This window comes from Sus scrofa, chromosome 3, assembly GCF_054392235.1.
Source record: "Sus scrofa isolate SSC_HxYL_T2T_F1_AM1 chromosome 3, Sscrofa_HxYL_maternal_Yorkshire_Landrace_v2.0, whole genome shotgun sequence".
In the NCBI taxonomy this organism is placed as follows: domain Eukaryota; kingdom Metazoa; phylum Chordata; class Mammalia; order Artiodactyla; family Suidae; genus Sus; species Sus scrofa.
The window spans coordinates 18,733,197-18,759,135 of record NC_139385.1 but is presented as its reverse complement, the minus strand read 5'-3'; the positions used below and the strand labels follow the sequence as shown (position 1 = coordinate 18,759,135).

General features: G+C 50.8%; 1 protein-coding gene across 12 annotated transcripts in view; it reads right to left on the bottom strand.

Moving 5' to 3' along the window:
* Nucleotides 1–4,805: 4,805 nt before the first annotated feature.
* XPO6 (exportin 6) overlaps nucleotides 4,806–25,939 on the bottom strand; it is a 149,424-nt gene continuing 128,290 nt past the window's right edge. For 11 of the 12 annotated variants that reach the window (XM_085017020.1, XM_085017014.1, XM_085017019.1 and 8 more), the window contains 10 exons: nucleotides 22,529–22,673; nucleotides 20,377–20,523; nucleotides 19,280–19,469; nucleotides 14,400–14,555; nucleotides 13,373–13,487; nucleotides 13,031–13,202; nucleotides 11,244–11,405; nucleotides 8,814–8,912; nucleotides 8,433–8,663; nucleotides 4,806–5,502 (listed from right to left, as the gene is read on the bottom strand). In XM_085017020.1, the coding sequence (XP_084873146.1) occupies nucleotides 5,401–5,502; nucleotides 8,433–8,663; nucleotides 8,814–8,912; nucleotides 11,244–11,405; nucleotides 13,031–13,202; nucleotides 13,373–13,487; nucleotides 14,400–14,555; nucleotides 19,280–19,469; nucleotides 20,377–20,523; nucleotides 22,529–22,673 (1,519 nt within the window). In that variant the 3' untranslated portion in view covers nucleotides 4,806–5,400. Of the gene's footprint in view, nucleotides 6,830–7,391; nucleotides 8,664–8,813; nucleotides 8,913–11,243; nucleotides 11,406–13,030; nucleotides 13,203–13,372; nucleotides 13,488–14,399; nucleotides 14,556–19,279; nucleotides 19,470–20,376; nucleotides 20,524–22,528; nucleotides 22,674–25,939 lie in introns of all 12 variants that reach the window. The other variant, XR_014840390.1, reaches the window with a different exon arrangement.

The window sequence follows — 25,939 nt, the reverse complement described above, 5'->3', positions numbered from 1 at the left end:
AGGCCTGTGGCGCTGCTGGTTGTGTTTAAATAATTCATTTTCCACCCTCCTTGTCCTCCTGGCCGGCACCAGTGAGGCTCTCAGCTCAGACCCAGGAGGCTGCCTGAGCCACGTCAGTGGTGAAACCCACCACCCCACCAAGGGCCTGAACCAATCAATTAACATGGCTTTTAAAAGATGTTTCCCTTTTTTTTTTTGTCTTTTTAGGGCCACACCTGCAGCCCTAGGTTCCTAGGCTGGGGGTCAAATCAGAGCTGCAGCTGTCGGCCTATACCACAGCCACAGCAGTGTGGGATCCGAGCAGCATCTGCCACCTACACCACAGCTCACGGCAACGCCGGATCCTTCACCCACTGGGCGAGGCCAGGGATGGAACCTGCGTGTCCTCATGGGTACTAGTCAGGCTCATTACTGCTGAGCCACGACGGGAACTCCCTAAAAGATGTTTCCAAATGATGCAGACGGGGAAGAGCGGAAAAGGGAGTCCTTGAGCTAAAGAAACCCTTCACTGAAGAGCTGTTTACCTGAGTGCCATCCCCCCAAGGAGCCTGAAAGTAATGCCAGGCATTCTGAGCAGACGCCAAGGACACAGCTTAATTATGTCAAAAATTAGCCGGAAGTTGTTGCAGCTACGGCTCAGATCTGATCCCTGACCCAGGAACTCCTACACTGCGGGGTGGCCAAAAAAAGAAAAAAAGAAATTGAGCTGAAAGAGACATCCGTGTGACTCTAGCTTTTCTCTCCCAGGAGAAACCCATTTGGATAAATCTGGAAAACTCTCACATACCACTTTGGGGCTACATGCTCCAGGCCAGGCCCTACACTGAGTGCTGGGGACACACGGCTCCCCTGCCATCAAGGACATCTCATTCCAGTGAGGAATACAGGCGAGCGGAGGGTTGGGGTAGGGGGTGGGAGTGTGACGGTGAGAAGCCTTGCAGCCAAGGGGCTTGCAGGAGAGCTTCTGAGGAGGACAGCCAGCTCAGGTCCAGAGGGTCAGGGAAGACTCCAGCCTCCCCCCCAGAGCTGGTGTGGAAATGACCCAAATTGGTTAAACTGCATCCACCAAAATGCTCGCTCTGCAGAATATGACTTTGCCTGTCATCTATTTGTCTCGGTGCTTGGGACCAGCTCAGAGTCCATCTGTCCATCCCAATGAGTCAAGGAAAGATGCCGGGGTCACCTGTCTTCCATGATGCAGCAAGCCCCGAAGGGCCAGGCACTTTTTTTCTTTTTTAATCTTTTTTAGGACCACACCCTCGGCATAAGGAAGTTCCCAAACTAGAGATCAAATCAGAGCTGTTAGCTGCCAGGTTACACCACAGCCATGCCAGATCCGAGTCGTGTCTGCTACCTACACCACAGCTCATGGCAACGCCGGATCCTTAACCCACTGAGTGAGGCCAGGGATTGAACCTGCATCCTCATGGGTACTAGTCAGATTCTTTTCCGCTAAGCCATGACAGGAACTCTGCCAGGCACTTTCTCCTCCAGGACTAGCGGAAGAGAAGTCCCAGTTTACACCTGTTGTCCCAGAATTACTGCTGATACTGTCTCTTTTGACTCAAACCTTCCTGATTTGGAAAAAATACAACTATAGTCACCTCTTGTGCACCCAAGCTTCATGGCAAACTTCAAATGTCTCCAGTCAGTGCCAGCTTGCTCGCCCGTCTTAAGACGCCATCCCATCTATCTTCGCCCTTTCTCCACCCACTTGCCCACAGGTGACCTCATCCACCTCCTCCAGGAACCTGCTCAGATGACCATCACCTGCCATGAAGCCTCCCCGGATCCTCGGCCCTCCCCTGGTTCCCTAGTCTGCAAGCCTCTGTCCATTTCCTGGACTCCTAACCCCTATCCCAGTCCTTGGTACTTAAGATTCTGCAACAATCCGAGTCTGTCTCCTCATTGGTCTGTGAATTCTTTGCAGACACAAGCTGTGTCTTATCTCAAGTCCAGCAACCTGGCTGATGGAGGCCGGTGGTATGTTTGTGAAACTGATGAGCAGCCATCAGTCATGGTTCCTGCCAAGGCCCAAGAAGTCAACTAGAAGCTCTTTCTTCTGCTTGGTCCCAGTTACCTGGCAGAGGTGTCACTCTGAGACAGTGTTATTGCTCAGAGGTGGGCAGGAGGCCTGCTTAGGCCACCCTGAACCAGCCAGGAGGCCCTGGGGCTCAGAATCCCCGAGATTCACACAACTAGGGGCTGATTTGGTCAAATGATGTTGATGGAATCTTACAGCTCAGACATCTTTCAACTCTAATTTTCAGCCTTCTTTTGAACAGATTATCAGGCTCCAGTGGTATCTATCACAAGTGTCAACAATATTTCACCTGTAGGAGCTGAACCTATGGAAATATTTGCACAAGCACCAAGATTTATGTTCAGGGATGTTCATTGTAGCATCATTTGTAGTAAGAATAAGCGTAAATAAATCATGGTGTAGCTATATGATAGAACACTAGCCACAATTAATGATCATGTTTTAGGAGTTCCTACTCTAGCTCAGTGGGTTAAGAACCTGACTAGTATCCATGAGGACACAGGTTCGATCCCTGGCCCTGCTCAGTGGGTTAAAGATCCGGCGTTGCCACAAGCCATGGCGCAGGTAGCAGAGGCAGCTTGGATCTGGTGGTGGTGTGGCTGTGGTGTGAGCCGGTGGCTGCAGTCCAATTTGAGCCCTAGCCTAGAACCTCCATGTGCCACAGGTGTTGCCCATAAAAAAAAAAAGAGAGAGAGAAACCATACATATTCACACAGCTATAGGGAAATGTGGAAAGAAAATTCACCAAAATACTGAGTGGTTTTCTCTGGGCACTGGGACTAGCAGACTCTTTTTAAAAAAAGTTTTCTGCATTTTCCCACATACAACATTTTATGGTCAAAGGGGGAAAAAAAAGTCTGTTCAAAAAAAGTCAACCCTCCATTGCGTGAGGCCAGTCGAGGAAAGTGCTGGAAACTGTGAAAAGGAATGCTTCATCAGATCCCTTCCCAAAGCGAGTGGCTGTGCCCTTGGTGGACCTAAGGACATAAACCAGAGGAAAAGCCGGATATGGGCACTAAATGGAGCCGGGACAGCCTCCCCCTCATTGGAAACCACCAGTCGTGGCCCGTCCCCGGCTGAGAGTGACCTAAGGGCTCCCTCTTGCCCACCTCCATCCTTTCCTGTCCCCTCTCTCAGAATGCAAAGACTGCTTCTGGATTTGTCATGGGCCCGAGAACTCACCCAGTCCATCCCGTGCTTCTTTTTTTTTTTTTTTGGCTTTTTTAAGGCTGCACCCTTGGCATATGGAGCTTCCCAGGCCTACATCACAGCTCACGCTGGATCCTTAACCCATTGAGCGAGGCCAGGGATCGAACCCACAACCTCATGGTTCCTAGTCGGATTTGTTTCCACTGCGCCATGATGGGAAGTCCCACCCGTGCTTCTTAAGGCCTGCTCTGCACCAGGCCCCACATGGAGCACTGCAGTCATGAGGAATCAGGTCAGACATCTGTCTGACCCCCCTCCCAGGGGAGGGACCCTTCCTGCAGGTCATCCAGCCACTTCCTATCTACCTCCAAGGACAGGGAGCTCACTAGAGTCCCTATGGCTGGGCCGTGCCCATCATTGGAATAAAACTCCTCCACCCCAGCCCACCTGTCTCCTCAAGGCCTTTCCTCTGCCATCCTGAGCCCTGCCTCGTGTTCTGTCCAAGGGTGGGCCTCACAGGCTCCATCCCCTGACTCCCTGCATCTCTCAGCCTTCAGAAAGCCCTTTCATAGTCTCAGGCATAGACAGCATCCGCCTTGCCCACTAGGCAGGTGAGGTGGTATTTACAGCTCAGGAATAATTGGGTGTTAATTCTCTGGGGAGAAGAGCACCTGAGGTTTCAAGTTCCCTCCGCGGAGAACTCTGAAGCGGGGCGAGCTGCAGCCGGGAGGCTATGATTGACGTGGAGCGAGGGGCTGGTGCGCACGCGCGCACGCACACACACACACACACACACACGCACGCACGCACGCACGCACGCACGATGCTCAAACCCAGCCCAGGTCCTCACGCCCATCAAACTGATGCTCATAAAGAAAGGCCTCAGAAGTAGAAGCCATCAGCCCCAACTCTGTTCCTCCCCAGTGCCACCCATAAGCCTTCACCGAACACCCCCCCCCTCACTTTTGGGGAAGCAAACCCCTTCCCCGCCAGGGGTGGTATTCACCAGAAATGACCCGGTCCTGTCTGTCCGGTCCCTTGGACATCTAAAGCAGGAGGAGCTGCTGATCTGCTGTCCCAGAAACTTTGAGGACAAGTGCCATTTCCACATGTGAACAGCTGGTCAGGGCCTCAGCTCTCGGACACACCGGGAGCCCCAAGTCCCGGTCAGGCCCCCCCGCCCCCCATTCTCAAGACACCCCGTCAGGAGGCCCTCACCTCCCTGCTGTCCCCAGGCGGGATGTCAGTCACTGAGGGGTCCACCCTTGGAGGGGAGGGGAGGGGAGGGAGCCCGTGTTTTAAAGAGCAGGCGGATGGACAGCCGGGCTCCAGGCCCACCTCCACCACTAGGTCAACTATGAGACCAAGTCCCCCGCCCGCCCTGAACCTGTAAACAGGGACCCTGTGTCTTCTCAGAGTTTAAGCTGTCACCTAGAAGAGGGCGGGGTGCAACCAGACCCCACACAAGCCAGGCCCCCTCCGATGGGGTCGCCCAGGGCACACACACAAGCCTTACCCTCGCTGCCCGGCTCCCCACCAGGGGGTCCCCGTCGCCACCTGGATGCTGGCCCTTCAGGAAGTTTTGAGGAGAAAAGAAGCTCCCTCACCAGCGTTTATATAACAACAACATAAGCATTTTATTTCTTCCTTAAGCTTCTTAGTTTCTTAGTATCACAATGGAATGATGAGAAAACAAAAAAAACCCCCGTGAGTCTGCAAATCTCTGACAAAGAGCAGAGACTTCAAGGCAATCGAGGGGGGGCGGGGGGAAGAGGCTTGACAGACGTGCCAGAGGAGCTCCACATCAGGCCTCTCCTGGGCCGGCTGGGCCGGGGAGGGGTGGGGAGGTGGAATGGTGAGAAGGTGGCACTGTCACAGCTGTCCTTGGCGTTTCTGCCTCGTGACTGATACGCGCATGATCCGCACGGACCACCCCGCAGGGTTTCCCGGTGCCTCCCTGGTACCTGGCCCCGCGGCCCCACCTGCTCCAAGCACTTCGAGCTCCTGCCAGGGCTCAGACACCCTGGGGCCGGTTCCGGTTCCGCAGGAGCAGGGCGTGGAGCAGGGCGGGGGCAGGTGACACCGCTCCGGGTGTGAGGCTCCGAGGAGTGGCCGAGGTCCGCCTGGGAGAGACCTGCGGCAGCAGGCAGAGGTGGTGCAGTGGCAGCGGCAGGAGTCCTTGTCCCCGGGCGGCGAGCAGGCCGTGCCTAGAGCTTCACGGTGCCGGGGGGCAGGCTGTCGTTGCAGAGTCTGTAGTAGCGCAGGTCGTTGACCAGCCGGTGCACATTCTGGGTGAACGAAGGCAGGTCCTGGAAGGCAGGGGCACAGCTGCAGCCTGGCCCCACCCGACGCCCCCATCACCGCCGACCCCACCAGCCACTTCTCCCCCACGGTGCACCCTGGAGTTCTGCGGACATTTTACCGAACTCGAAACTTTACTCATTCCTGTCCCACGTGTCAGCAAAGGCACAGTGGGAGGAAAAAACCAACAGCAGCTCACACTCCCCTGGCGCCCACCAGGGGCCAGGCGCTGTCCCAAGCGATTCAGAGACAAACTCACTTCATCTTCGCATCAGCCCGCATTGCAGGCTCCATCACTACCACCATTTTAAGGATGAAGAAAGCAAAGTGCGGAGAGATCGAGAAGCGACCTAGAAGCTCGTTGCAGGTTATGCGGATGGGCGGGGCGGGGATCCAGGCTGCAGTCGCTCTGAGCACTGGTACGGCTCCCTTGCAGCGCAGCCGGCCGAGCCACGCGGGCACAAGCCTTCGCCTAGGGCTCCGGTCTGGCCAAGAGTCACACACAGGCAACAGCCCATGTGCTACACGACACCTGGCCGGCTGGGCCAGAGGGCACAAGCTGAGAAGACCCCGGCCGCCGGAAGCCCCAGTTCAACCAAGGACCACCTGCAGTCTGCTTCTTTATCTTCACATGGGCATTTCTGAACGCCAGATGGCAGGTCCACACGCAAAGCAACATGAACGGTGCCTGTCCACCCCCAGGGCGACCCAGCTAAACCCTCTTCTTCATGCTTCAGCACAAAGCCTGCCTCTTCCAGAAGAGCCTCTCAGATACCTCCTGTTTCCCGGCCCCAGTGGGCCAGGCCTGGGCCTCCGCTCCAAGCTGGCTAAGGCCCCTGGCTCACCCTGCCAGTGGACAGTGAGTGCCAGCTCTACAGCCAGAGCCCCCGGCTCTGGATCCTGCTTCCTGGCGCTACCAATCCCAGGTTCTCTAACTGCCAACTAACTGCTGACCTTTCAGAGCCTGGGTTCCTCTGTCACATGGGATTAACAACCGGACCTACTTCAGAAGGCTGTTGGAAGGCATACAAGGTGCTTGGCTTAGTGTGGTCCACAGAGGGCGCCGTTGCCCGTCTTCCCAGAAAGAGGGGCCAGCTGGCACATCCAGCTTCACACACACAGTGGATGAACAAAGGTGCCGATTCCTTTACTTATTTCATCCTCAAGAAAACAAATCAAGGGATATTTTTTAAATTCAGTAGCTCCCAAATGCCAAATTCAGATTTCTTGAGCAGAACACAAGAGTGCATTTCTGCTTCCACTTCTCCTTTTTTGCTTTTTAGGGGGCTGCACCCTTGACACATGGAAGTTCCCAGGCTAGGGGTCAAATCAGAGCTGTAGCTGCCGGCCACAGCCACAGCCATGCCAGATCTAAGCTGTGTCTGAGACCTACACCACAGCTCATGGCAACGCCAGATCCCTGACCCACTGAGTGAGGCCAGGGATCCAACCCGCATCCTCATGGATACTAGTCGGATTCATGTCCACTGTGCCACAACGGCAACTCTCATTTCTGGATTTTAAATGAGCACTCCAGGTGCTTCGATGCTTACCTAGATTTGGAAACCACTGCTTTTAATCAAGAAGTTGACTGAGGATGACATCAGGTATTAGGTATTAGGACTTGGATTCCAGGACAAGGATGACAAAATACCCAAGTGACTGAAGTGAACTTCAAGAAGCTCAGGAGAGGAGTTCCCGTCGTGGTAAAGCGGAAACGAATCTGACTAGGAACCACGAGGTTGCAGGTTCGATCCCTGGCCTTGCTCAGTGGGTTAAGGATCTGGCGTTGCCGTAATCTGTGGCATCGGTCGTAGACATGGCTCAGATCTGGCGTGGCTGTGGCTGTGGCTGTGGCTGGCAGCTGTAGCTCTGATTTGACCCCTAGCCTGGGAACCTCCAGGTGTGGCCCTGAAAAGCCAAAAAAGAGAAAACAGAACAATCCCAGGAAGAGAAAGATTCCAAGACAAAGGAGAACAGGAGCTGACTCTGAGAAAGAACTGTCCTGACATATATCACAGATGAGACAAGCACAGAGCTCTTATTCCACCAAGAGCAACACGTCACCCTGGACCGTGAAGTGGAACTCTGGACAGACTGTGCACGCACAGGAGTCAGATCAGCAACATCAAGAGGATGTGGGAGAAACAGAAGATGTCACTGCATCAGTGTGAGGCAGTGAAAGATGAAATTTACTTATTCTATGGGAAGAAGGCCAGGAAAAGCCTCTTGACAAAGGGCAGAGACTCAGCAGCCGAAACAGGGAGGAGGAAGGCAGGTGAGGGCCCAGCAAGGAGGCCCCAGGACAGAGGCTGGGCACCAGAGCATCACACTAGCAACAATGGCTTCATGTGCATCAGAGACCTCACCACCCCAGGTCCCTTCCAAGGGGCTGCCCAGGTGGAAGAGCCGGCCTGACCTTCCCTGAGAGGACAGCAGGGGACCAGAGCGTGAGTGCTCCTCCCAGACGTGGCAGCAGGTCAGCCCTGCCGAACCTGGCATCTGGGAAGAGCCCAGGGCCCACCTCTAAGCCTGGGCTCCCAAGCACCAATCTTCTCAGCCTGTCCTAAGTCTCAAGTCTGGGCTGTACGGGCTCACGATCCAGAAGGAGACAATGGCTGGGCCCGTCAGAGGTGCACTCGACGGGGTGCCATAAGTACAGAGAAGCTGAGACAAATCAGATGAACGGCTGGGGCCGAAACTGGGCCCAGGGCCTGAGACGAAGAACATAACGTGCTGCAGAGGCCACGACCCGGGGAGAGCTCATGCCCCTCGATCCAGCGGCAGCACCAAGTCAGCCACGGCCAGCATGGGCTACAGCAGAGCCACCGGGGGCACGGACCATGCGCGAGACAGCCTGCCCCCTCCTCTCGGAACAGGTGCCAGGCCCGAGAGCCCACAGCTGCCCTCCCTGCAAGCCTGGCCCCTCTCTCCTCACCCGATCCATCTTGAAATTCCGCCCCAGCACATTTTTCTGGTTGGCATCCACACCGTCGCAGCTGGTCAGGAACTCGGGGAGGAAAGCCGCGAAGAAGCCATCGAAGTCCACGGAAGCCATGTTGTAAATGGCGATGCCGATCTCCTCCTGCAGGAGGTCGTGGGACTTGTGGACCAGGACCTGGAGCAGCACGTTCACAAACTGAAACAGCATGGCGGTCCGGAAGATCTTCTGCAGACGGAGAGCGAGCGGTGAGGGTGGCAGGAGGGCGCCCAGCTACCTCCCGTCAGGCTCTGCGGCTACGACCGGAGGAGGGGGGACTGGGCCCGAGCCCCCGACACCTCTGGGGAAGAAACCCTGATCTGAGAGGTGGGCACTGACCTTGTGGTACAGCTTCTGCTTGGTGTTGAGAGTCTCCAAGTAAAAGAGATTTTGTTTAAATAGGTGGATGTCAGGCTGGAGAAAGGACTGTCCAAAAGCCTAGGGAAATTATAAGCAGCATTTAAACACCCTCAGATCCAGCCCTTCTGGGCCACCTCCCGACACCCAAAGAACCGCCACATCTCGGGGGCTCCCCATGCCGACGCAGGGCAGGGGTGCCCACCACCTCGTTCTCCTGACCGGTCCGGTCAGATCTTTGGGACGCTCTGTGCAGTCTCAGCTCCTAAGTCCCCCGCACTGGGCCTCACTTCTTGTGGTCTCATCTTGCACCTTTTGTAATAAACCCCTGCACCCCTTCGTGGATCTGGCTTTGAAGGAAGACGCTAACACCTCTAGGCAAATACTTCAGCCACCTCAGCCACCTCAGCCAACACTGCGGGCTGCCCTCCCCACTTCAAACCAACCACTGGCCCCTAAGCCCCCTCCCTCTGGCATCCTAGGTCTTATAACCACAAATCCCTGAAGGCTCCTTCATAATTGGCTGCCTCTGCCTTGGCGTTAAGCAATAGCAAATGTTTAAACTGCTTTGCAGTTTCTGGGCTGTGGATGCTACCGGTTCAAAAAGAAACATCCCTGCCCCAAACACGAAGAGCCCTGCTCCTACGGAAAGTGACGGAGGAGGGGTGGGGGAGGCCAATGACGCAAACTCAGCGGGCGGGACCCTCCCCAGAGTGAGCTGATGACGGCCTTGGCATTGCATTCCGTCCCTGGCTCCTCAACTACGAGGAGGGTCTCATAATCCCTGCTGCAGGGATGAAACCTGCGGGAGGCCCAATGGTTGTGCTGATTTTTTAAAGGTGGGCTTACTGAAGAGTAAATTTTACAGAAGAAAATTCACCCTTCTGAGTCACCTCTGTGCAATTCTGACCAATGCACAGTCACAACCATCGGGAACGGAACACGTCCCCCTCCCCAGAAAGTTCCTTCGTGCCCCTCTGTAGCCAGTCCTCTCCCCTGCCTCTGGGCAAGTGCTGCTGACTCCGACCCTCTAGATTTGCCTTTTCCAGCACCCGTGACACAGGACGGGGCTGCTTCTGCCTGGCAGATCTCTTTGGAAGTCACCACGTTGCTGTGCGAAGGCTACCACGTTCCTCCACACGGCTGGAGGGCACATGCCACAGTCTGGTACCCAGTCAGCGGCTGATACCTGACTGTTTCCAGCTTTTGGCAGTTATGAAAAAAGCCTCTATAAACCTCTGTGTATAGGTTGTGGGAATAGATATCTCCATTTATCTTAGGTAAGATTAGAAGTGGGACTGCTAGATCCTGTTTCTTAACTCTGTTAAGAAAGTGCCAGCTTGGGAGGCCGTTTTCCACGGTGGCTTGACCAGTCTCGAGTAGAGGACCAGGCATCCGTCTACCAAACCGTCTTGAAGGCCACAACAGAGCTGAAGAGGGAGGGAGGAGGGGAGGCGAGCAAGCACTTGAACTCCAAGCCCAAGCCCGAAACGGGGTGTCCGAGACGGAAGGGCAGCGAGATAACTGTGGGAACCAGGGGTGGAACACGCCCTCTTCCACAGAGGACTCTCCACACAGGGAGCGTGTGTGTGTACGCGGGCGCGCGCACAGAGCACACGCCTGCGTGTAAGGGCACGTGTTGTGTCGGCGTGGAGCTGAAGGGAGGAACGGTCGACTCCCTCTGGCTTCCCTATGAGAAGCCAACACTGCAAAACCAAAAGGTGACATAACCCTCTACTTCCACGGAGGCGCCCGACTAAGAAGTTGTGCAGCCGAGTGCAGCCCAAGGAGAGCATCCGGAGGCGGTGACTGCACAGCGCGTTGCCGCGAGGGCAGCAGCCACGCTCCATCTGAGAGGGGGCACGGCGTCAGGGCAGTGCTGCTGCCGATGTGGAACGAGCCCGAATCATCTTTCAAAAATGAAGAGCCACTAACATGGTGCTGCGGGTCGGGTCCACTTCAAGTCTTTTTTTCAAGGCAGCTCCCTGCCCCCGACCCCTGACGCCCTGCGGGCTTGCCGGTGAGGAGGGGCCCAGGTGGCCCCCATGCAGGCGGGCTCTTCACACGTGGGGAGGCTCTGCTGTAAGGTGGGGGATCTAACATCTGTCCAGAATTCCAGGTGCCAGGAACATACATCTGCTCGCCCTTAACCCCACAACAAACCCACGAAACAGGGGGTGGGAGATGGAGTGATTAAGGCTTCAAGAAGTTAACTAACTTCACAGGTACTAAGAGGTCGAGCTGAGCTTCAGACTCAAGCCCACGAGGCTTCAAAGACGGCACTTACTACAGTGGCCGTGTCAGAAGAACTGGAACCGCGCGCCAGAGAAGCAAAGCAAGGGACAGTCGGCCAGTGGACCCAGGTGGCATCCAGAACAAGGCCTGTCTGTTCCTGCAGCTCTGGCACATTACCTGCATGATGGCACTGAACTGAGGCTCATTCTCCATCTGCTCCTCAGCAATCCCCCTCTGCACACTGGCCAGGACCGTGGACTTGAAGAAGTACCTCCAGTTGTGATGGAGCGTCCGGAAAAGGAGCTCAAACAGCTCGGCCTTCACATCAGGAGAGGGGCGCTGTGGAGACACACAGACCCTCTAACCCGCCTTCCTGCGGCTCCAGGAGCCACTCACAGCCTGGGCCCAGAGCGGCAAAGAGGCCTGAGACATCTGGTAACAGTCAGCGGCGTGTCACCTTCCCGGCCACCCACACGCCTGTCCTTCCAAGCCCCCCGGGGGCCAGATGTCAAAAGAGGGAAGCTTCGGCAGAGACAGGGCAGCAGCTGAGACAGACTGCCTGGGTCAGTGCCAGGGGCTCTTTTTCCGGTGGAAGCCCTCAGCTTTCTAAGCTAGGGGAAAAGGCTACTCAATGGAAGAACAATTAGGAATATGGATTTCCTGCTTAGAAAATATCTGATTTGATCCGTCACATCTTCTTGGTTGGTTGCTCCTTTGCCAAGATTAAAAAAAACAAAACCCACTGTTCCAGCTAACCTGTTGGTCTCATATGCAACCTCTGAGGATAAAGACAAACAAGAAGGCTTCAAAGCAGTCCTGCCCTCTACAGCAAAGGATTTAAACAGCACTGAGACACCACGTAAAGCAGCACCAGAGGCAGCGTGCGGTGCTAACTGCCCTTCCAGCCTGTCTCCTCGTTCACCGGCAGGAGGAAAGGGGAGGGAGGCAGGCGCAGCAATATTTTCTTTTGTTAATATTTTCTAATTTATCCAAAAATCTCTAAGTCACTGAAGCGCATGACAGGTCACATTATTCTAGGTGTCTCGGCAGAATTTAAAATTATAAGGCCCAGATCTATTTAATTCAGCCTTGATTAAAATAAAGACCAGGGACACCAGCTTTCGTGGCAGGAGTCCTTGGAGGGCACAGGTGTGTTTACTGAGGCAGAGCAGCTGGACTTACCCAAGCCTTGGTTTGGGCGGTGGGAAAGTTTAGCCCTTACTTACTAACATTCTGGACTTGGTCATGCTGAGTGTCTGCTTTCTAAAAAGGACAAAGAGCTTTCTAACAGCCAAAGCTTTGAATGGTTCCAAGACCTTGTTTTGTATCCTGGAAATCATGAAAGTTCTTAAGGAAAGTATTATAAAACATTGATATTATTACAACATTTGTTATAACGTTTGCTGGAGAAAACCACACGGTCACCTAAAATTATAAACTGTTTGCCACAGGAGACTGATCTTACTTAGCAACCAGCTCTGTGATGACCTGCTGTCCTCACACTAGACTAGTTCTTTTTTTTTTTGTCTTTTTAGAGCCACACCCGTGGAATATAGAGGTTCCCAGGCTAGGGGTTGAATCAGAGCTACAGCTGCCAGGCTACCCCACAGCCACAGCCACGCAGGATCCAAGTCACATCTGCGACCTACACCACAGCTCGCAGCAATGCCAGATCCTTAACCCACTGAGTGAGGCCAGGAATCGAACCTGCATCCTCTTGGATGCTAGTCAGATTCATTTCCGCTGAGCCACGATGGGAACTCCCACACTAGACTAGTTCTAATAAACTCAAGAAACACACAAAAAAATTGCACCAAGCTAATGGCATTCTTCCTTGGAGGAAAAAAAACTATTTTACAAGAAAAATAGCACATTAGCTTTACAACACATTTCCCTCAGCACCTCATTCCCTCCTCAGTGGCAGATGGGGACGGGCAGCACAGGGACCACCTCGGCCCTCATACCTCAGCGATGATGGGATACACCTGCTCCATGCACAGGGAGATGATGCTGGGGAGGAAGGGCTTGAACACCTGGCCAGGCTCCTGGACCACCACCTGCAGGATCTTCAGGAACTTCTCCACCACCCGGCAGCCGGTACTGCCTTCGTGGAGGATGCTCTCGGCCAACTGCTCTCTGCAGACAAGAGAAAGCACGTAGTAGCCAAAGCAACGTCTCTCTGGGGAGCCCCAAACCAACGCTTGTGGCAAGTGAAGAAAAGGAGCAAGAAGCCCCACGCTTTGCAGCCAGGTCCCACCACTTGTCACGTGGAGTCTGGGAACCACGGACAGCGGGGCTGCGGTTACCTGGTAAACATATTGAGGAACGTCTGTATGATCTGTTCGGTGAAAGGCACGCCCATCTGTACTCTAAGGCCTCGAAACAGAGTGAGGAAGAAGCTCAGCATCTCATCGGTCACATCTAAACAAGGGGACAAGTACACAGGGATGAACAGAAGCCCTTGGCTTGCCGGCCTCCCTTCTGCAAGCGGCACCAGCTTCTCTCTAAGGCTCCCTGCTGGGAAGAAATGTCCCCAACGCCATCAGAGCCAATGATGGAAAGTGGGAAATGATTGAGGGCGTGCTGAGAAAACTGCTCTGGTACAGTGAGCTCGGCCTGACGGCTCACAATAGGAAACGAAGGTCCTCTCTGAGCCGCTCCCTGCTCAGCACCCAGGGCGGTGCACAGTCCTCACTGCAGGGGGCATGTTGTGCTCACTGATGCGACTACTGAACCGGGTCAGCACCTGAGGGCTTCAGCCATTTCTCCCTATGACCGTAATCCCTGCAGGTGGTCAGGGGTTAAGTGGCTGAAAGTGGATAATGAGGGTGTGCTCAGACTGCACAGCCCCGGGCTACTGAGTGGATGAATTGCAGAGAAAATGGGTTTCATTTAGTGTGGCTTCACTTTCCAATCTAAGCAAGCATCTTGGACAGTATGTTCTGGCTTGAACCGCACACACTCAGGGGAAAATCAGTGAATGCATGCTCACTGAGAAGCCCCCAATCTTTCTCTCATGAGAGCCAGGCGAGCCCATCCAGAGACCCAGAGAAAGCCTCTGTCAGGGACCGTGACAGAGTGCAGGGAGGGGCGGCAGCTCAGCAAAGCCACCTTGCCATGTAAGGAAGTAAGTGGAACATATCAGAAGAGGGTCTCTGTCTGCACCTGCAATTCTAGAGTCTCGGCCCTACTACTCTCACCCACGTTCCCAAGTGACAGCACCACGCGACACACTGCCCTCTGCCTCCCCGACGGGCCTGCTCTACGGAGCTAAGCAGTCAGCCTGGTCCTTGTCAGCCCCACCCAGCAGTGGGGTCCGCCGCCGGCGCCTACCTGACTGATGGATAAAAGCTGGAAAGAGGGCCAGGGAGACCTGAACGGACTCCTGCAGCGACTGGTAGCAGATCTGTCGGGACTTGGTGGATTCCCCAGAGATATTCTCCACGATATCTTCTAGGACACTCAGTGTCTGGTGGATAATCACTTTGGCTGCAAACCAAGAATGAGTTGCACATTATGACTTGTCTGAGGATGAAGCAGAGTAAGAGGGCAAGGGAGGAAATCTGCAAAGGTATTCGGATGGCAGCCACACGCAAGTCTCTGACTGAGCCATCAACCGCTCTCTGGACCTTTCTAAATCCTTTTCTTCCTTTTTGGTTCCCGTTTTACTGTCAGGGCCCCAGCTGCCCGCCTGCCTGCCAGGCTGCTCAGTGTTTCGCCGCTATCCACCTGAAACGAGTCCAGAAAAGATGAACTGTCCCTCAGGTTAGGCGTCTTGGACTGAATCAATACTCTAAGATGGTGAATAGACGAGTGAGAATAGAAGCGTCACAAGTGCCACAGGAATATAATTACCACAGGCAAGAATGGACACCTGCAGGTCAGACACTCCTTCACCTGCAGACGCAACTGCAGACGCGACTCCAGACTAGTAACCTACACAGCACCGGCCATGCACACCTACTGCTGCTGTGTTAAGGGATCAATTGCCTGATCAATCTTTGGCCTATTAGGCCTGTGGCCTGAAGAAATATGTACTTTGCGTTGTTATTATGTTGTCACTATATGTTATTGACGACAAATACTTCTAGCAATACCCTGATGTAAGAGCTCACAGGTACGCCACACAGCACACGGGGACAAGAGAGGCCGTGGCCAGCAAACAGGCAGCGCAAAGGCCCAGGTCAGAGGAGCCTGGATGTGAAGTGCACGTGGGCAAAGTGGCTACACACCGGAGGCGGGGTCCTCATCAGTACACGGGGTTGGCCAGCAGCCCCCGCCTCTGCAGGTGCCGTGAGGGTTAGAGACAAGGTTCGGCGTGATTCTAGCAAAGCGCTTGGCATATCAGAAAATCCAGCACCAGTGAGATTCTTTTTCCCCTTAGCTGCCTCAAGGGCTCCAGGACTCAGTCTGAGCTCAGCTGATTCAACCCTGGCAGAGCTCCAGCGGGAAATCCGGAGCTGAGCTGAGAGCCAGTCTCCAGCTGGCAGGGCTCCGCGTGGCCCTGACCCCCCAGAACCCCAGCCTCTGTGGGGGCTGCAGCAGTTTCCAGGGAAGGGGAGAGCAGAAAGAATCCACGCCTCGGAGGTGGATGGAATCAGGTTTGACTCCTAACTCTGCTTATTCTGAATCTCAGTTTCCTCATCTGAAAAATGTGAAGAGGTAATACCACCTGACTCACACGACCGGGCATGAAAGGAGACAATGGCTCACGACAGGCCTGGTCCACTAAAGGCCGGTCACAGGGAGGCCGGAAAGGGAAGGAAAGGTACCTTCACTCAACACTACCGAGCCACAAACTGCACGGGGCAGGCACTTCCCCCAAAACACACAGGGCACAGGGAAGGCAGCTCGGGGGAAAGCGAACACAATCAAGAGACCACAGTCTGACCTTTGGTGTGTAAGGAAATTTAAACAAGAACCAAAACTTAGTCACAAAAATGTGCAAGTGGAAAACCAAAAGCACCATTAAATGTGCAATAGGAAAGTGGATTAAATATGCACACATAGGAAAAAAACAGGAACATGTCAAAATAGGGACTATGTAAATTGCTATTTCTACAGGACAGAATGTTCTAAAAGCACTGAAAACAATGCCGTCGAGAAGAAAGGGGCTAGGTGGCAAAGAGCACAGCGTCATTCAGACCCAAGCCTGACGCCTGACACCACCACTTTCTCTAGGATCCAGAGCAACTTACACCTGCCAGGCCTGGGGGTGGAGGTGGGGGGATTTTTACAGTGGAGAGACTGGCAGACGCTGTCTGAAGCTGGTGATCACACTGAGCATCGCCAATAATGGGACAAAGAGAAGTGATGCAGCAAAAGCCCAGGTCACTACCCAGGTGGTACTCCTGCCAAAAACTGCTGGTAACCATCAGACAGAAGAAGATTACAGGACATTTTATAAGAAAACAGGTCTGGACTCTTAAAAATGTCATGTTATATGGAGTTCCCGTCGTGGTGCAGTGGAAACGCATCCGACTAAGAACCATGAGGTTACGGGTTCGATCCCTGGCTCTGCTCAGTGGGTTAAGGATCTGGCGTTGCCGTGAGCTGTGATGCAGGCCAGCGGCTACAGCTCTAATTGACCCCTAGCCTGGGAACCTCCATATGCCTTGGGTGCGGCCCTGAAAAAGACAGAAAAAAAAAAAAGTCATGTTATGAAAAACCAAAAAATAGGAGTTTTTGCTATATTTAAAGAGCTGAGACAACCCAATATAACTCACGATCCTTTTTATAACAATTGGGAAAAGTTTAAATGTGGTCTATATGTTAAGCGACATTACTGTCACAATGTTCCACAGCCTGCTTAGTTGTGTTAATTGTGTCCTGGTTATATAAAAGAGAGTATCTCCTTCTCAAAGATAACGGATAAGTATTCAAGCATAAAATGCTGACGTCAGCAACTTCCTTTAAATGGCTCAGTTAAAAAGTATGTGAGATTGAGGAGAACACAAGTGTGGCAAAATATTAACAGTCGGTGAAAGATATACCACTGCTCATTCATCTTTCAACTATTCTGTAGGTCTGGAAATTTTTCAAAGTATACAGTTGGTATAGGAAAAACTTTCCCGGACTTCATTTCTTCACTTGCAGAGTAGGGATAATTACACTTACCTCAGGGGGCCGTAGGGAAGAAGAGATACAATAATACATAAACTTAAGCTAAAACGGGAGTCAGGACAGGTCTGCAGGGGAAGCTATCACATCCCACCACGTATTGTCAACTACTCCAAATAGGAAGGTATTGCCTACTTTACTCAGCAGGAAGAAGAAAACTACTCTTCCACCTGAAGACGGTCCAGCCAATCAGACTGTAGCAGCCCAACCAATGAGAAGACTTCAAACTCTGTGGACTCCCAGCTTCCACCAATGGACTCTGGTTATTACAGGCTCTCCCAACTCCCCCTTTCGCCCTACAAAAGTGAGTTCCCCTTAGGAGTTCTTTGGATTTGCCTATAGTTTGCCACAGTCCTCATATCCTAACTCGCAATTCCTCTGGCTATTCCTGAATAAACTCACTTTCCCTGGTAAAATTATTAAGGTTGACAGCAATAACAAGAGTTAAAATAGCTATTTTCCACGATACTAAAAATGGGGAGATTTCAGCATTCTTGGGAGTTGCTGTTGTAGCTCAGTAGGCTAAGGACCCAGTGTTGTCTCTGTGAGGATGTGGGTTCAATCCCTGGCCTCATTCAGTAGGTTAAGGATCCGGCATTGCCACGAGCTGCACTGTAGGTCACAGATACAGCTCAGATCCAGCGTTGCTGTGGCTGCAGCTGCAGCTGCAGCTACAGCTCCAATTTGACCCTTAGCCCAGGAACTTCCATATGCCAAGGGTGTGGCCGTAAAAAGACGGGAAAAAAAGTTTCTTTTTCCTTCTGTATACTATTCTTTTGTTGTTGTTGTTGTTGTTGTTGTTGCTATTTCTTGGGCCGCTCCCACGGCATATGGAGGTTCTCAGGCTAGGGGTCGAATCGGAGCTGTAGCCACCAGCCTACGCCAGAGCCACAGCAACGCGGGATCTGAGCCAAGTCTGCAACCTACACCACAGCTCACGGCAACGCCAGATCGTTAACCCACTGAGCAAGGGCAGGGACCGAACCCGCAACCTCATGGTTCCTAGTCGGATTCGTTAACCACTGCGCCACGACGGGAACTCCTCCTTCTGTATACTATTCTAATATTTTTGTACAATGAGCATGTGTTCCTATTCCTAATCATAAAAGTAATGTTTCAGTAAAAAAGAATGTTAAGTATGTTAACTAACATTTCACAAAGCATTTCTGTCTACATTATCACCGAACGTGTTCTGTTATTTTCTTTCTATGGAAACAAACTGCATTTTCAAAATATTTCTATATTTGTTATTTCAGGAAGATTTTTTCAGAGAAATCTGATGCCTGCTACTTAAACTACTGAGTTCTCGTGATTCATTTTTCTTCTTCTTTAATATAAACAATCAAACTTGAAGTGTCATTTGTGACGATACCAAGCTCTTTCAAAGTCTCTAAAATATTTTTATTTGGAGAAAAGTTTAAAAGTTTCAAAATTCATGTTTCCCAGTGTGCAGAAGTGAACACCTTTGATTGCTTATACAAATATCTGAAATGAATCAATAATCATAGGATTTTTATCCACAGAAAGCATTTATCAATAGTGCCTTCAGGAGTTCCCATTGTGGCGAAGCAGAAATGAATCCAACTAGGAACCATGAGGTTGCAGGTTCGATCCCTGGCCTCATTCAGTGGGTTAAGGATCTGGCATTGCCATGAGTTGTGGCATAGATCACAGCTTGGACCCTGCATTGCTGTGGCTGTGGTGTAGGCCTGCAGCTGTAGCTCCGATTCGATCTCTAACCTGGGAACCTCCATTCGCCACGGGTGCTTTTTTTTCCCCAAAAAAAAGCAAAAACAAACAAACAAAAAGAGCCTTCAAATGGATGATTTTCCCTTTTTTTTTTTTTTTTTTAAACATTTTAAATGAGAGAGGGAGCATCGTGCATTCAGGAAATAGGTCTGGCTGATGTGTTCACTGAATTCCACAAATAAGCAGGATTCTGCCACCAAGTCCCACTCTTCTGCTTAGCTGCTGTGTGACTCTGGACAGATAACTTCTCCCCCAAGCCCCAGATGCAAATTCCACCTGTCACAAAGGAAGAATGATGCCTGCCCTACCTTTCCTCAAGCTGGCCCTGCCTAGGGGCCACTTACTGTCATCCAGTGGCATCTTCCTCTGCGGGGCAACAGCATTGGGCTTCAGGTTGCGATAATCCCGGGACAGGGCAGAGATGAGGCTGGCGTGGTTGATGGAGCGCACAGGCCACTGCTGCTCATTCTCTGGGAGGTTTGGCCATGGAAGCAGCAGGATGTTAGAGAGGGCTCGGCACACCAACACCTGAGCCTGAAAGAGAGCCCCCGAGGCACCATCAGAAGTTTGCAGCAATGTGAACAGCAGAGGGGCTGCACCTGACCCAACCTTGGCACCCACCACACATGCTGAGCTCAGGCCTCAGGCTTCTTTCTTAAAACCTGGGCCTAGGACCTTGGTCCAGTCCAGGGAGGAAAGAAAAATTGAAGCAGTTAACACCAAGTCTGGGTCAAGCACATCCCAGGGTCAGCATCAACCATCATTCTTGGTGCTGTCACTGCTCCAAGCCTTACAGAGGGAGAAATCACAGACACTGAATCTAACTCGTCTTCGAGCTGCCGGCTTCTGACGCCCTCGGAGAAGCTACTCAGAACAGCGCTGTTAAGAGTCTCTTACAGTCAATGTGCCCGTGGCGCCAAGTCTGAACCAATACATCCCTGTCCCAGGTGCTCGTAAGTAACTTTTTGACTCCCCTCTGACCCCCACACCCCTGTTTTGTTGTTTTTAAACTTCTGGCCTCAGCCTCCTGGAGGCTTTTTGAAGAGTATACTTGTCTGGAGTATCTCAACTCTAAGAAAGCAAACATTTAACAGCAAAAGCAGACTCTTAAAGCTAAAAGAATGCAAAGAGGACTCCCACAGCCCCAGCCAAATTGCCAGCTTTCAAGGCAGCACACCCTCCGTGCCTGCTGGGAGGACGGTTTTCTGACCATGTTGGGAGGGGCCTAACAAGAGAGCACTGAGGCTGCATGGACACCACACATGAAGAAACCCACCTAAGAGTGAGGGCAAACCTGTAAGCTCTAAGGGCAAAAAGAAAAGCCAGCCTCTTCTTCCTCAGCTTCCCTGAGTCCAAGCCACAGGGCTCTAGGGACCCCAGGGTAGCCCTTAAACCAAAAGAACGCAAAGAGGCCCCTCAGAGCCCCAGCCAAGGCCCTCACCTTATCAACAAGTCGCTGGGCAGAGGCGTCGGTGATTCTGCTGAACACTTTCTGTACTGCAGGGATGCTGATCAGAAAGACAGGTCGCACAGTGGTGGCCAGTGAGACCAGTAAGTGGCACGCAGACAGCAGCAACTTGTCTTGGACCTGGAGGGGGAGGAGGACAGGTCAGCTCACGACCTCTCCTGTGAGGCAGGAGTAGCAGAACTTGATGAGGCAGCCACAAGCTAAGGGTGGTTCTCGGATGCCAAACGATAGCACCTAGGCTCTATCTCGGAGAAGCCCCAGAACGATGCCCAGTGAAGGGCGTCCTCTTCCTTGCCCTGTCCACAAGCCAAGAGCACCACCTCCGGTTCCTCCGGTTCTTAGTCACCGGCATCTCTGAACGCCGTCACCAATCCACAGTGGCTCCCCATCAGCTCTTAAATCACCAGGCAAACTCCTTGGCACATCATTCAAATAACGTGAGGCTGTTCATCTCACTCCACTTGCTCCAGCCCAGCCACGATCTCTCTCCACCCCCCACCGTCTGTACTCCATCCATCACCCAGGCTCGCCTACTTCCTTCACCTCAACATGGCCATAAAAATTCTCAAGTACCATTCTATCCTTTTCAAATTAGCAAAAGAGAAAGAAAGAAAAAAATTTTTTTAATTAGAAAAAAAGAGAAAACTCTTGGTAGACAGGACCTAGTGCTAGTAAGACTGTGGTGACAACAGCCCACCAAAGAGTCAGTGGAATGCAGAATGATTTAGGGAAGAAAATTACCATGATTTCCTAGAACCACAAAATATCCCTAGACCTTTAATCCTATAATCTCACTTACTCGAAGAAAATTACCTAAAGGGATAAAGCTACATTCATGAGTACCCACATCTCAAAATTATCTGTAATGACTTTTTATCAAATGGAGGCAATTTAAGAGACCCACAATGGATAGGTCAATTTTGAAACAACCCCCTCACAGGCTATCATAACTCATTTACAAATTACAATTATACACACAACAAAAATTACAGAAAACAATATACTGTTCTATCACTAGGGGTACAGAATGCCATGTATGATGAAAACTACAAGAAAGAAAGAAAGAAAGGAAGGAAGGAAGGAAGGAGGAAAGAGGGAGAAAGAGAGAAAGAAAAGAAGGGCAGGGAAGGGCAGGAAAAAGAGAAAGAGTTCCTGTCGTGGCTCAATGGAAACGAATCTGACTAGTATCCATGAGGACATGGGTTCGATCCCTGGCCTCACTCAGTGAGTCGGGGATCCAGTGTTGCCATGAGCTGTGGTGTAGGTCGCAAATGGGGCTTGAATCCCATGTTGCTGTGGCTGTGGTGTGGCCAGCAGCTGTAGCTCCAATTCAATCCCTAGCCGTGGGAACTTCCACAGGCCGAGGGTGCAGCCTTAAAGAGCAAAAAAAGAAAAAGAAAACAAGGGGGAGGGGGAGGAAGGGAAAAGGAGAAGAAAAAGAAGTATCTATGTGCCTTAGTAATGTTTGGTAATAGTACTGGCTGTCTTCTTGGAGGCCACCTGAGAATCTATCAAATTTTACATGGATATAATCTTCAACCTGGTAATTACACGTCCAGGAATCCATCCTATGGGATGTACATATAAGAATCTAATTTCTATCGACAGAAAACTGATCCTTCCCCCCGCCCACTATAGAACAGCACTGGTCGGTTTGAAAAACTGAACTTGCTCTACGTGTGTAAAGGTCTCCAAGGCATGCTGTTAAGTGAAAGAAGATCTGGCTCCAGCTCTGTACAAACTTTACTTACGTACAGGAAAACAGAATGACGTCGGATTTACTACAAACTGTTGACAGTGCTTCCCTTGGCAAGGAAAATGTTTGGGAGGAAGGGAGTCTAGAGTGCCTTAATTTTTCAGTCTGTGCATTTGAACAGTATGGTACTTTTTCCGCAATGAGCACGTAGTCATGTGGGACGGAGAGAACGGAACAGAGAGAGTGACACCTGAATTTGCAGGGACTACAACTGAAAAGGAAGGTGAAATGACACAGAGTTCCATCCCAGTGGTAAAGCACTTGGGTCTAGCGCTCTAGCTCACATTTGAGTGTTATAATAAAGGGGCAGGGGAACAGAGGACAGACACAGGGTTAAGGGAAAAGGTGCAGCCTTCGCTGTCTCAAGACCTTGGTGCTGATCAGAGGTGTGACTGCATCCATGGTGGTGGAGATGAGCGAGACGAACTGCTGCGTGTTCTGCCGGTGGGCCTCGCCGCAGTACTGCGCTAACCAGTGAGAGTAAGCCTGCAGGGCAGCCAGGGACTGAGCATGCCTGTGAAAGGAGAGAAGACGCCACGTTAAAGGCTAAGGTCAAGCTCTATTAGCACGAAACTTGCTTCCATGTGAGGTAAGCACTCCATCCATCGCATTCACTCTTCCAGGACACATGTGAAAGCCCAGACACCACCTACTTACCACGGAGGGCCTAAAAGGTAACACCCATCATCTAAATATGCCGCCACTGCCTGGCACACAGAAGGCAGTCTGCTAATGTCTACCAGATCTCACTCAGTCTTTCGGTGGCACATGTGAGTTCACCCAAGAGAAGAAGAAATAACAAAAACAGAATCAAAGAACTTAAGTGGTGATGTACTGACTTGGGAACTCGTAAAAAGTTTACATCCATAACTACAGATCAGGTTAGACCAGGAATTACAGCTTTATAAATACACTTTGGTTATAAGACTCTCTATTTTTTTCTTTTTTTTTGATTTTCTTTCTTTTCAGGGCTGCACCCACGGTACATGGAAGTTCCCAGGCTAGGGGTCAAACTGGAGCTGCCGCTGCCATCCTATGCCACAGCCACAGCAACACAGACCTACACCACAGCTCTTGGCAACACCGCATCCTCAACCCACTGAGCAAGGCCAGAGATCGAACCTGCATCTTCATGGATACTAGCCGGATTCACTTCTGCTGCACCACAACGGGAACTCCAGACCCTCGATTTTTTAAAAGTTTTGTTTTTGTTTTTGTTTTTTGGCCACTCCTGTGAAGTCCCAGGGCCAGAAATCAAACCTGCACCACAGCAGCAACAATGCTGGATTCTTAACCCACTGCGCCACCAGGGAACTCCATGAGCCTCTCAAGTTTAACCTCCCATCGCACTATACATGGTATCTAGCTAGAGGCTTGAAGCAACAAAGATTACTGTTTGGTTTTTGCCAATTTTGAACTGCACTATACACGCAATAAAATATACATCACGAAAGCTCATAATTCATCAAAGATAATAATAATATACCTTTTAAAAAGTGAGGCAGTTGTGTCAGAGCTTATAAACACCAGACCTTCTAAGAAACATAAATGGGGTGGAGTTCCCATCATGGCTCAGTGGTTAACGAATCTGACTAGGAACCATGAGGTTTTGGGTGCGATCCCTGGCCTTGCTCAGTGGGTTAAGGATCTGGCGTTGCCCATGAGCTGGGGTGTAGGTCACAGACATGGCTCGGATCCTGCGTTGCTGTGGCTCTGGCGTAGGCTGGCGGCGACAGCTCTGATTAGACCCCTAGCCTGGGAACCTCCATATGCTGCGGGAGCGGCCCTAGAAATGGCAAAAAGACCAAAAAAAAAGAAGACGAAGAAGAAGAAAACATAAATGGGTAATTTTTCCATTTTCTGAAAAAATTAGTAAGTAATCTGTGGGACGATACTTCACGACTGTGTAAATATACCTGTTCCCCAACAAACACCAATTGAGGATCCCTGCCTAAATCACTCTGACACTGGTGGTTGCAAATCAGCGATTTTTCAAATTCTTTCTTTACTGTTCATTAGCTGTATTCTTCTGTTAAAAAAAAAAGCTTTCCCTCCCTCATCTTGTTTTTAAAAATTGTATGATGGATTCTTTATACTCCATTTATTATCATTCATTATCATCCTTCTTTCCTGATGATCGAATTGTTGAGAAGGACCAGGAAAAACCCTTTCGAGCTACAGCCCACTGCGTCCTTTTTGTATGTTCCTGACATTCTTTACCGACTTTACAAGATTTTACAGGGTCAACCTGCCCCAGACTTGGAGCATTTCTCCAAGGAGCTCTTGTTCCTTTAACTGGAGAAAGTATTTTAGAAACCAAGAGCCTAAGTACTAAAGGCAGCATTGCTGCCGGGGTATCACTGCTTCTAAGACCTTTCAGCAGAAAGAGCGAGGATACAGGGAGATATTATTTAAAAATCAAACTTAGTATCAACCATAACAGGGCACAGTGACCTCCAGTGCTTCTAGATATGATGCAAGGCTATCATCATGGATGCAGGATTCCTGCTAAAACGTTTAACCTCAACCTAATACAGAGAAAAACCAACCAGACAAATCCAGATTTTTTTTAAATGTTCTTAAAAAAAAAAAAAAAAAAACCCAAAAAAACAAAAAACCCTAAGGTCTGTATCTCCAAAAGTCAGTCTTTCTCCACACCCCTCCCAAACACACACGATTTGGGGAACTGGTCTAGTCTATAGGAGACGAACATAATGTGTGATTCACTAGTTAGAACTTGTATCCAAAAAATATATATCTATTGATATATATGTAAAAAGAACATTCTTGGGACAACTGGAAAAATCTGAATATGGAGTTTTTATTTTAAGAGTACACACATGTTCTTAAAAATATGAAATGATATTACTGTATCTATGAAAGTTTTTGAGCGTTGATAAAGGTATCATCATTACACAGGAGAATGTCCCTAAGGAGATACGTGAGGATATAAAGGTAAAATAACATGTAGTCTGCATTTTCCAGCAGTTCACACACAAAAATGGATGTGTGTAACACGTATGTTTACAAAGAGAAGGCACAATAAAAAAATGGGGCAAAACATTTATCACTGATGAATCTAGCTTTAGAGTATATGGGTGTTCACTCCATTTTTCCCCTTTTCTATACATTTAAACTTTTCCAAAATAAGACGTTAGTAAGAAATGGTATTATGGGAGTTCCCATCGTGGCTCAGCGGTTAACGAACCCGATTGGCATCCATGAGGACTCGGGGTCAATCCTCGGCCTCGCTCAGTGGGTTAAGGGTCCTGCACTGCCGTGTGCTGTGGCTCTGGCGTAGGCTGGTGGCTACAGCTCCAACTGGATTCCTAGCCTGGGAACCTCCATGTGCCATGGGTGTGGCCCTTTAAAAAAGAACGAAAGAAATGGTACTGTGTACCTTAAAGTAAAGAAAATGTAACTATTGGGAGTTTGATGTTCCTGTTATGGCTCAGCAGTAATGAACCTGACTAGTATCCAGGAGGATGCAGGTTTGATCCCTGGCCTTGCTCAGTGGGTTAAGGATTCAGCGTTGCTGTGAGCTGTGGTGTAGGTCGCCGACACAGCTCAGATCCCACACTGCTGTGGCTGTGGTATAGGCTGGCGGCTGTAGCTCTGATTCGACCCCTAGCCTGGGAACTTCCATATGCTGCAAGTGTGGCCCTAAAAAGCAAATATATAAATAAATACTGGAAGTTTGAAATTCATAGTGACAGAGAAGTTATTTTATATTTAGCATCCACTGATTAAAAAGTATCAGGACATGGAATTCCTTATAGC